Genomic DNA, 12,063 nt, shown 5'->3' with positions numbered 1-12,063 from the left:
TGTGCAACTATGAAGGGCATTTGAGAGCTTTTCAGATACATTTTCATTAACAAATAATTCAACACATTTGATGAACTTTCATGGTTTGGCTGGTTTGAGACCAACAATTACAGTCAAGTTTTCTCTCAAACCACTGGAATTACAATATTCTGAAAGATTGTTATGGAACATTTGCCCAACGCCACCAAAAATAAAGTGCCTACCACAGCTTTAAGCATAATCCAAAATATACAATTTCTCTCTTTTGGGTATGGACATTTTCTTAAAGGGGAGGACATGTGATTTATGGAGCATGACGTGTACTGTAGCAGAGAGAAAAAAACATGCAATTTCATTTCATTTGGACTTTGTGTTATTGTATTTGGACATAAACAATGTCACCCCTGAGTCAGGTTTTGTTTGTGCCTGGGAGGCTTTGGTTTCTGCTCTTCTTGCCTTCAGCTCGTGTGCTTTATGAACATGCAGGGAGCCACAATGCCAAACGGTGCATCTTGCTTTTGATGGAGTAAAAGTTTGACGAAAGTGCTCCTGGCAGAAATGTGCATGCATGTGTGTGCAAGTGAGCTCTAAGCTCCATGCTGTAATGAGCTGATGCATTCCCACAATGTACTGCACTATAATGGAAGGCAATAGCATGGATAACTGTCCCCCACCCCCATGGAAAATTTGATCATGGCCTTTCTCTCTCTTTCCCTTTCTTTGTATCTCTCTCTCTCTCTCTCTCTCTCTCTCTCTCTCTCTCTCTCTCTCTCTCTCTCTTTGATCCTAGCAGTGAGCTCAGGCTCTAATATGAATCTCAATTACTGACACACACCATAAGGAAAAGGGGAAAAGAAGAAAAGGGAAAAGAGAGTGGAGTTGTGTGTGAGAAACAGAGAGACAGAGCTAATGAGACGATAGAGGAACTGGAAGTATATTTTCATTTAGTAATGCAACCGTAACTTTTAAACAGTGTAAACCAAATTGTAATTAAAACCACAGACACATAGATATTAACGTAACACAAAGGTGGATAATAATGGGCCGGAATTGAGAATCCCTGATTTGAATTGTTCAGTTTACTTCAAAGAGTTTTCATACTAGTAAGGGAAGCTGTTAAAAGCTACCAATTCATTCAGCGACAATGATGATTCAGTCAGTTCAGTTTGAAGTTTCAGTGTTGAAGATTTGTCCGTACATGTACATTTTTCTGATGGCGAAGATGTTGTAAAAAAAAAAAGTGACCTGGTGTCTGAGACGCTAATGGTTTCGTTGATTGAATAAAGAAAGAGCCATTTTCATATCGCCACTGTACTCCAGAGTTTTAAAGAGTTACACTGCCAAGATGCATTACATTAATTGTCATAATCAGGGCTGCTGTAAGCGTCAACATTTTTAATACAAATGTCTCAGGTGCCACTAGTCCGACTTTGTTAAAACTTGAGGAGATTACATATTAACGGTATATAGGAATGTCACAAGGTGTATCTGCGTCTCTTGGGTACTGTTGGGTATTACACCATTTTCTTTTATAACTACTTTTTCTGGCTGGAAACCTTGTAGGCCTAGGCTTTATTTGTTCTGTCTGTCCAATCATTCCCCAATATTTACAACATTATCAACATGGACTGTTTTATATGTTTTAACTTTCTAACTGTTTGTTTGTTGTCATCTATGTACTCAGGACTCCCTGGAAAGCAGTATTGATACTAAGTGGATTATCCGCTGGTGAAATAAAAAAAAGAAAATGCTGTTCTAACACTGCCATTGGTTTTTGTCTTGTGGTGTTTTCAGAGGAACAGCTGAAAGAAGAGAGGGAGGAAGAAGAGGCTCTGACGGGAAAAGATGAAGAGGAGCAGCGCATTGCTGATATGGGCCGTCCCATGCTGGGAGACCACGTCAAACTGGAGATCATCATAGAGGAATCATATGAGTTCAAGGTAAGGCAGGGAGTGTGTTTGTGTGTGTATGTGGTCAAATAAATGAAAGTTTTTTAGATTATCAATCTGGCAGAGATGGCAGGAGCAAATGTTTTAATGTGCAGTCTGATTCACTTTAAATACAAAAAAGACAACAAAAGACCCTACTGTAAGAGGACAGTGCACTGGCTCCAGTGTTTCCAATGTTTTCTATTAACTGCCACCAAATCAAATGACCTCACACATGAATCTGAAATGTGACTTATTCACGACAAGTTGCACTCCATCCAGTTTCTGTTTTGATAACAGGTCTTACACACAACCTTAAAGGTACACTGTGTAGTGTTTTAAGTATTTTATTAGCTAAAATCAATGTCTTCATTCATAAATATGTCCTCATTGGTGTAAAATTACCTCTGCCAATGATCTGACTTATCCTCGTAAGCAAAGAATTTCTTATCTGTATCATTGGACGGGCAAGTCCAAGGAGGCTTCCATGTCGTTCCGCCATTTTGAAAAACTATATTCGCTGAGAAGGACATAAAGCGCTAGCCTACCTGTCTAGCTAATCCACAACGCGTTTTTGTTCAGAGCCAGCGTCACGTGACTGACACCAGCTGAAACGGAGAAGGAGATCAGTGAGAGGCGCGTGCCACTGCCCTGGCAAATTTGAAAGCCTGCACTGCACTTTAGTTCATAATGGAGGATCATACTTATGCCGAAGCCACAGGAGGAGAAAAATCCTCGTCGCCAAAAAAGCAAAAATTGGAAGACATGTTGTCATAGCTTCTTGGTACATAATGGCTACCGTAGTTTGAAAAAGCGAGGTGTTAGAGAGCACTATTCGTTTGAATGCAAAATACAATTTCACCGCTAGATGGGAGAAATTCCTACACAGTGTAACCTTTAAACAATCATTAGTGGGGTTAAAAACACTGAAACATCACTACAAGGACATTCAACAACTGACACATACTGTAGTAAAACTGGTTTTAATTGCAGTGGTCACAGCAATATTTATCATATGTTACCGATTATATATATGTTATGTATATGTTACTGTAATAAAAGACATATACATATGCACACAAAAACAACACAAAATCACCTCCCTCTCATATTACCCTCACAAACCATTCCAATACATGTACAGGAAATAATTGTGTGGTCATTGCATCCCCTCCTGACCCAGAAAACAATCATATGGGTCGATTATTCAAGCAGCTCATAATAACCAACAATAACGTTTCTTGTTAGGCGGCGACCTCTCGTGGCTGTAGTAATTATACAAACGAGGAGGTGAGGTGACAAATTATAAGAGCATCATAAGTAGACAGTAAGTCTACTAAGTAGGTTTACAGTAAACAAACTTTCACTCAGGAGACTGGGGTCTGCCTCCCATGTGAAACATAAAGGCAACTGTCATTTTGAAATTAACAGAGTTTGTCATGTTACGTTATCATTATAGTAGTTTTACGTGACTCATTTTCAGCCAATCCCTGATGTTTTAGTACCCGTATTAAAGTAATTTTGTTGCTTCACTTAACTAGTTTTGTTTTACGTTTACTGTGTTTAAAACTGCGGCTGTTACGTTAAATAGAACGGTTTAACGTTTACGATCACATAATTAAACCGCCACCCGTGCGGCAGTAAATAGAACGATCGTATGTGTTGTTTTTGGAAGTCTTTGGAAATGGACATATAATGTTGTTTAGGCATGAGATGTGTTGCAGCATCATTGTGTGTGCATCCTTTCCTTGCTCTCCCTCTCCCACGCAGACTCTTAAGACAAGCGTGGATGCGTGGATGTAATTACCATCCAAATTTTGTGTGTGTGTGTGTGTGTGTGTACTAATGCATGTTCCTTGCTGCCACTCCGACACCCAGTAATAGCTTGCCACTTGACAGGATGCTAAACTTTTGTCAAGTAGTTTTGTACTGGAGCATGGAACCGGATCCTATAGTTATCTGAAGTACTTCCCATTGGCAGATGGTGGAGTACAACAGCGTGAGAGTGTCTGACATAACAGATCGAAGGAGAAAAAAGAAAAGCTGCATCAATAGAAAGTTCACTTGGAAGTTGAAGGTTTCCTTTCAAATCTAAGTGAATTTCATTCAAACAATATAACTACTAAATAAATGAAAAGTATCAACAACAAATGAATCAGACAAATATAAAACTGAGTGACAGCAATTGTCAATGTCACTAATATGAGCATGAAAGAGACATTTATCATAGTGCAATGAATTTTGGGTCAGCATCAAGTCGACTGTCATTTGTTGCCCTCGGCTGGATCATCACTGCGGTTTATAGCGCCACATACTGGTGAGAGAAACTTCAGATGTCTTCATTTACCCACTGTAAGAGTTTCACGTGTGTCCACTTCTGTGGAGTTCCATGCACAAAGATACATAATCACATATGTGATCCACAACAGTCCAGCTGAGTCAAAAGTAATGATCTGAGGGAGGAAATGAGAATGGAAGCAAGGGAGGTAAAATTATCAGCTTTACGCAGAATGAGAAAGAAGGTATTATGAAAATGGTTAAATAAACACTTCACATTCAATAGGCGGAGTTGTGTGTATCCACAGCAGCAGCGAGGCACTATAGACACCCCTAAGCTCCATTCACTACAATTAGTATCCCAGTTTCCCTCTGAAGTGGAGAGAAAGGTAAATAGCAATCCCCACTGCTCTGCTAATTTGTGTGTGTGTGTGTGTGTGTGTGTGTCTGTGTGTGTCTGTACGTGTCTGTGCGTGTGTTTGTGCATGTGTGAGTGTTTGTGTGTTATCTCATTATGCCACAGTGTCCTCCTTTTGAAGAAAACAAAGAAATATAAAGACTAGGAAGGAAAGAGACAAGGAAGGGTTAGGGTTAGTGAAGAAAGAAAGAAAGAGAGAAAGAAAGAGAGAGAGAGAAAGAAAGAAAGGGTGTGTGCAGAAGCAAAGAAATCTACAGCAGATAGGCAAAATTGTTTTGCATATATATTGTAAAGTCCTATGTAAAGATGTGTGAAATGTTAAATGATTGATGAAATGAATGCGTTCATTACCCCTAAACCTAGTCCCACGAGAAGTCTGTTGTTACATAGGCCTACTCGTGCTGTGCAGCCAAGCATTGCTCAAATCCACGGAACTTTATTTCCAATTCTATTGAAGATGCCAGGGTTTTTATATGTTTGGCTGAATTGAATTGATGCCCGAATTTTCCATTTCATGGAAAGGTAAAGATAAACACTGTCTGTCACTCCTGTCACCAGAAAATCTGAAAACCTTTGCATTTGCTCTGAAAGGACAGTGCCAGATTCCCGTTTTATGGAGTAAAGCAGTCTAACAAATGGCTAACTTTTGCAAATTACTGATTTATGAAATGATGTTGCATCGTGAACACTCCGAATGGTGTCGCACCATCTAACCATTATTATTTCCCTGTCCTTTGGCAGAACACAGTGGACAAGCTGATAAAGAAGACCAACCTGGCTCTGCTGGTAGGAACCAACAGCTGGAGAGACCAGTTCATAGAAGCCATCACTGTGAGCGCAGGTAAGGCGGTGTGTGTGGGTGTGTGTGTGTGGGGGTGTGTGTGTGTGTGTGTGTGTGTGTGTGTGTGTGTGTGTGTGTGTGTGTGTGTGTGTGTGTGTGTGTGTGTCTGTTTATCAATTTGATAGTTCATGCATTAAACGTCTAATTTAACTGGGGTCATCTGAGGTGGTTTGAAGAAGCAGATGTGTGTGTGTGAGAGCGTGGCATATAAATTCTTCTTAGTATGAACAGCTGCAGTTTTATAGTATGTTGAGCTCTATGTGGTCCATTGCTGTGTGTGTTCTAACGATCAGTATATCCAAAACTGTCAAAAATCTCATGTTGGGTGTGTGTACATGTGTGGTTTGGTACTTTAATGAAGCAGATTACATCAAATAATGGCAGACTGTGTATAAATAAAAAATAAATAAAATGGGGTGATTTCATGTTTCCATGGAGTCAAGTGTGTGCGTGTGTCTGTTTATGACTGGCCTGGTTTGATGGTTTGGACAGACAAATACTGACCAGATGGGAGATTATGTTGAGAGCAAATTGTGGGAGCGATTGTATGTGTTTCAGCCTCCACAATGACAGACGAACAAGAAGTGAGTGTATGTGTTGCATATGTGGGACAAAGAGGAGTAACGAAAGAGAGGAATAGTCAACACTTTTATCCTGTCACCGTCAAGATCTGTTATAAGCCACGATGATGGTAATGTTCCATGAAGTGGGAGAAAGAGAGCATACATGTGAACAGGGAGGGATAAGGAAACGAGAGACCATATATAATGCAGAGATCGACGGAGAAAGAGAAAGATTGCATGCAGTGAGAAAAAGCCACTGAGAAGCATGCACACAGTGGGGAAAAGAGAATGCATGCATAAAGAGAAATATAATGCATGGAATAAAAGAATGCATGTACGAAGACAAAGTAGGATAAAGGGAACAAGAGATAGAAAGAATTGCAACAATTGAGCTGGTGAGAGCGATAAAAACGAAATAAAAGAGGAAGCATATTTTTCTGTTTGACTGCAGAATCTTCACAGTTCATTGGTTAGTAGTGGTAACTTGCCCTCTGGAGGCAGGACAGCATTACCGCAGCTCATCAATGGAAAAAATGAAGGATAAACAGAGAAAGAAATTCTTAGTAGAAAGTTTTCACTATAATACCACCGATATCTTTCTGCTTCAAAATCCCCCTCTCAGTCAAACAGTGATAAGCTGTATTTATTATCAATCTCATTCCTTCTGGATGTACTGTACTGTTCATGCAGAAACTCCAGGAAGTTACTTCTCCCGATTGAGAAATAGTCCAATATATAACCTCCCCTCCTTTGTTTTTACACTTACAGATAAACCCATCTATAATTTCCCATCCCTCCGTGGCGTGTCCGTGACTGATCCGTGGTCTGGCCGTAGCTGGAATAAAAAAAACTGTGATGACGTAGTGAGCTCGGGGCCTACTGGTAACGCCCTTATGCGCCTTGTGTGGAAAACCAGTTGCAATGGTTTATCTATCCACCAGGGGGGGAGCAGTGATTATGGACACTAAGGCGTAAACTTACTGGTCTAAAATCAGCTCAACTATTCTACTGCATGAGGGAGTGTGCCTCCTACACAGAGCATAGGTTTATCATCATGATCATGATCAGACGGTTGTGAAAATATTATGCTGAAGCATAATGTAAAACTCTGATAGACTACAGATTGTTTTTATGCTTTTAATGAAGTAGCAAGACAGCTGTCTATTCTGTCGAATGTCCTATGAAAGTTGTCTTATTCAAAAGAACTGTAGGTGTCTGTAACCGACAGATTCAACAAACGGGATTCAACATGTTCATTAGAGAGCTTTAGAGCAGCTGTTGGTTGGATTTTGTTACCTTTGACAGAGATAGGTTAGCTTTTTCCACGTTTGCTTTATGCTAAGCTACCTGTCTGCTGGCTCTAGCCTTACAATATATTTACCAGACAGATATTGGTCTTCTCATATAACTATGTTGTGTAATTTAAGTCAATTACATTTTATTTATAGTGTCAAACGATACCAGACATTATATCAGGACACTGATGGAGTAGTTCTAGACCACATTCTATAACTTACATAGACCCAACAATTCCCCCAGAGCATACATTTGGTGCAAGCGTGTGAGGAAAAACTTCCCTTTAACAGGCAGAAACATCCAACAGAACCTGGCTCTAGGTGGGCTGCCATCCGCGGCCGTCCAATTTAGTTGTACAGTACACTTTGTGTACCTTATATACTTTTAGTTTGAAAAGTTGCACAAAGTGGACAGTTGCATTGTTAAAAAAAAATTGTATCATTATTACTCCAGTAGTTAAGATATTATGTCATTATAATTGACGATAGTATACATTTTAATATAGGTTTGTATCATTTAAGCGGCTCATTCATACCCCCTTGCATCTGGTTATTTTAATTCCTATCTGCTGCTGTTGCACATGGAACAGCTGTAGGTGTATCAGGGAGTCTGTTTTAAGCCCCAAGAGAGTTGACACAGATTAATGATTATTATATGGAGTAGTTTGCTGTTTTACCATACTGACATTTGGTGTTTATTTCATATTAAAATAGTGCAGATAATCGCTTTGAATGCATAGTTGGAAAAAAAAAAATCACCCAATTCGCTGCTGCTGATGTCTTTGAAACTTTTGATTACTTTTAGAGCATAGTTTGTCTATAGCCTGCTCAATTTAGTAACATAAATAACTTTATCCTGTGTATGTGTGTCTGGGTGTGTGTTTGTTTGTTTGTGCTTTAGTTAGCCAGCCTGTCAGCCAGCCTTTGTTGGTGATCTGATGCCATTAATGAAAAGGCCTGTCTTCCTTCTCTTATCTTGGATTAGCTTGTTGTGTGTGTGTGTGTGTGTGTGTGTGTGTGTGTGTGTGTGTGTGTGTGTGTGTGTGTGTGTGTGTGTGTGTGTGTGTGTGTGTGTGTGTGTGTGTGTGTGTGTGTGTGTGTGTGTGTGTGTGTGTGTGTGTGTGTTAAAGGGAGCTGTAAAAAGGCAGTGAGTGCACTTTCCACGAAAGACACATATGCACACATACACGCACAGACAGCTTCATTAGATATACACAAGGATTAAATATTCAAAGTATTTACCCTGACTCTAACCATTTACAGTATATATCATCTCTGCAAACAGGTGCAAACGGGTTACCGTTGCCTTAAACAGAACTGAGATTAAGAGCTGATTGGATGCTAACAGATCAAACTGGCAGCTGATTGGATAGACAGACATCCAGCTGGGATCTTTGTTTGTTGAGAACAGGAAGGAGAGCATGTACTGTGAAGAGTAGAACACAATAATTTTTTTTTTTAAAGATGAGAGTGATCCAGTGCATGCTAAGAGAGTAGGAAAAAAATATATTGTTTACTATGAAAATTAGTATATAGTAATAGTACATAGTGTGTAGTATGGATATGCAGTAAGCAATTGGGACTTAACAACTAAGACAACATGTATAGCTAGAAGTTTGGTTCGAGGTACGGGGAGCTAGGATCAGTCTAAAATCAATTACATGTGGGATCATTACCACTAGCTCCCATTGTCTGGGTTTTACAACATTGCAACAAGACTCATTCACAACCCTGGAGTGTTTGTTCTTTTAGCTCAATTATTTTGTTAAAGTTAGGACAACAGCAACTTGTGACACAACAGCAACTTGTGCTACTAAATAACCTCATTGCAAAGTCTGTAAAACTAAGTATCAATTATTTTCTCAATTGAGTAATACTGTGCTGTTGTTTTTTTAACTAAACACAGTTAAAACAAGCTACAATATACTAATGTTTGATACTGTGTAATGCTCATATTGAGATCTTTCTTCATGCCTTTTTACAGGTATATACACCAAAGAAGTCATACTGTACTTAGCTTAAGTAAGGATTGTGGTCAGATTGCAGACTAAGCCTTATTGAGTGCATAGTCCAATAAATGTAACTCACCATGACTTATGTCATCTTATATTTGCTGACTAAACTGTAATCCACAAAGATAAAGGTGCATTAAATAGCTTTATGTGGCTTTATCCTTCACTATTGTCCTGACCCTAGATAGATAGAAAGATTCTTTATTTGTCATTCTCACAACACGGGAGGATGTGGAGAACGAAATAAGAACTCAGGTCTCGGTGCCGACCAACTACTATAGTGATTAATAAATAAATTTCACTTTACTCCATTTACAAATTAATTACTAAACATAGGAGGGAAGTTAAAGATGGAGGCACAAAGAGGAAATGAAATGCTCTAACATAAGACCAGGCCAGGGTCACCTCTTCCAGGCTTGGATCTGGTAGATTCTCCCTGATGGATGGATGGATGGATAATGCTTGAGATAAGAGAAGAAGAAGGTTGAAGGCAGAGGAGAATAGGAGACAAAGGGTGAAGCTAACATAAGAGACCAGAGGATCGACGTCATTTTATGGTTTGATAACAAAACATCCCAAACAGTGACTTAATTTACTGAAAGAAAGAAGAAGGGAGATAAGGAAGGTGGGAAAAGAAAAAGAACAATTAATCTCTAATTTAAATTTTTTTTTTTTTTTTTTTATGAAACAAACATTACAGTAGCTCAAACTCACACACTCGACACACTTGCACAATAGGCCCAAATGGAGACAAGTTGTAACTTGGCGGCTCATCCCTTCAAGCACACACTGCTGGTTCAAGGGTTTGAACAAGTCCAGAGCGGCTGTCGCTGATACAGTGGTGGATTTAATACAAACTGATAAGCCAGCTTTGTCTAATCTCCTCTCTCTGTCTGGCACTATTTCACTATATCTCTCCCTCTATCAACCTGTCTTACTCTCTCTTATCTCCTCTCAACGTATTAGATTTAAATCAAGATTAAAATCTTTTTTTACTGGAGCCTCAAATATTTCTTCTTCTTGACCGATGACATTTAGAATTCCCCATTGTCGCTCTCATCCTTCCTCTCTGTTTGAAGGGTCATATTAAGATCTTGATGTGTAGAAGCCCTCCAGAAATCATTTTGTCCTCATGTATGGTGAAAGAAAAATCCTTGTTGCTTATCAGTTTAATTAGGGGAAGATTGCAGATTTGGAACAGCTTTTCTGCTAAGATGGCAGCCATGAAAATATATTTAAAATCTGCCAAGACTTAACCTTTAGGTCATCACATCATAACAACCATTTGGCACTTACACTGCACATATGTACACACCCACATGCACACAAAATGAGACTGTGACATTCACCTCAAAGCAAGAAACCTGCATTTAGCCAGCCATTAAAGCACTCTGAAATGTCATTGTGTGTGTGTGTGTGTGTGTGTGTGTGTGTGTGTGTGTGTGTGTGTGTGTGTGTGTGTGTGTGTGTGTGTGTGTGTGTGTGTGTGTGTGTGTGTGTGTGTGTGTGTGTGTGTGTGTGTGTGTGTGTGTGTGTGTGTGTGTGTGTGTGTGTGTGTGTACACTGACCTGTTTTCCCTTGTTCCCTTCTTTTTGTGTTTGCTGAGTGGCTAATGGAAAGTTTCCCCCAGATAAGCTAACATAGAGAGACAGGGAGGAACTACATGTGTGTTTTTCAATGTGCTGTTGTACACTTACAGTATGTGACAATATGGCCAAGTTGCCATTTGGTGAGCAGCTTGGTAGTTTTCAGTCTGTTGACATTACCATGTTATTCTTTAAGAGCATGACATGTGTTTTCTCATATATGTACCTTAAAGAAACGTTGCAGAAGTTATTACGATTTGGCGCCCCTATAGTTTAAATTCTGTTGTAAATATGGACAGCTGTACAAGTGCATTTATTATGATTACATTACTTCTGATCAAAAACTAACCAACGAGTCAACCACTTTTCTAACACAATCAAACATTATGCATGTGCAACAACACAAGACATAGCAACCCAGCTACTATAACTTACTAGTCCAACAGCAAGATGGCCAGCTCGCCGTCTGTCTTGCAGCCTTTTATTTTGCAAAGCTCTCGCCAACGACTAAAAACAGTAACTCGGTCACTCTCTCCTTTTCTCTTCTTAGCTATACCTTCGTTTTCTCTTCGGCTTCTAGCCCTTGCCGTGATGCCTGGAGCGGCTGTTGATCCCGTTGCACATTTGCCCGGCTTCAGTTCTGGCACGACACTGCCGCCGTCTCCACTAGCGTTCATTTCTCCCCCTGGCACTGAAAACATTTTCCTCCCAGCAGTCCAAAGCTCCTGTGCTAGCCATGTCCTGGCTGCACGGCTAATGGTATGTGTCCATTATCAGCGTAATTTCCCTGCTTCCCATTCATTTCTATGGGAGCAGCCTTTGGAAAAGGGGGGGGGGGTTGAGTTGCCCGCTCCTAATTTGCATACAGTTTAATCCACTAGACTGGCCTTTGTCGATCTGAAATTAAACATGTTTCGGTGAACTATTTTCGTAAAATACGAGATCGTATTCCGAACGAGCCGCCATTATGGTCGGTTTTGAAATTCGGGAGCAGTCAGCCCCACATGACACGTTCGTCCAATCAGCTGCAGCCATCGTGGTTGTAGGAGGGTGTAGACTGTTTATTTGCTTGTCAGTGGTCAGTGAAGAGAAACTGGTGGCAAGCTCACTAACTTACAATGCTGGGAGGCGGGGCGATCCCATCCGTGAAAACAACACGAGATT

The 12,063-nt window shown here is 40.0% G+C and overlaps 1 protein-coding gene across 2 annotated transcripts in view; it reads left to right on the top strand.

Moving 5' to 3' along the window:
* slc8a1b (solute carrier family 8 member 1b) overlaps positions 1-12,063 on the top strand; it is a 150,692-nt gene that overhangs the window by 120,298 nt on the left and 18,331 nt on the right. For both annotated transcript variants that reach the window (XM_039783780.1, XM_039783781.1), the window contains exons 6-7: positions 1,774-1,919; positions 5,344-5,443. In XM_039783780.1, the coding sequence (XP_039639714.1) occupies positions 1,774-1,919; positions 5,344-5,443 (246 nt within the window). The remainder of the gene's footprint in view (positions 1-1,773; positions 1,920-5,343; positions 5,444-12,063) is intronic.

This window comes from Perca fluviatilis, chromosome 19 (assembly GCF_010015445.1).
Source record: "Perca fluviatilis chromosome 19, GENO_Pfluv_1.0, whole genome shotgun sequence".
Taxonomy (NCBI): Eukaryota; Metazoa; Chordata; class Actinopteri; order Perciformes; family Percidae; genus Perca; species Perca fluviatilis.
This window is presented reverse-complemented; position numbering and strand designations above follow the sequence as displayed.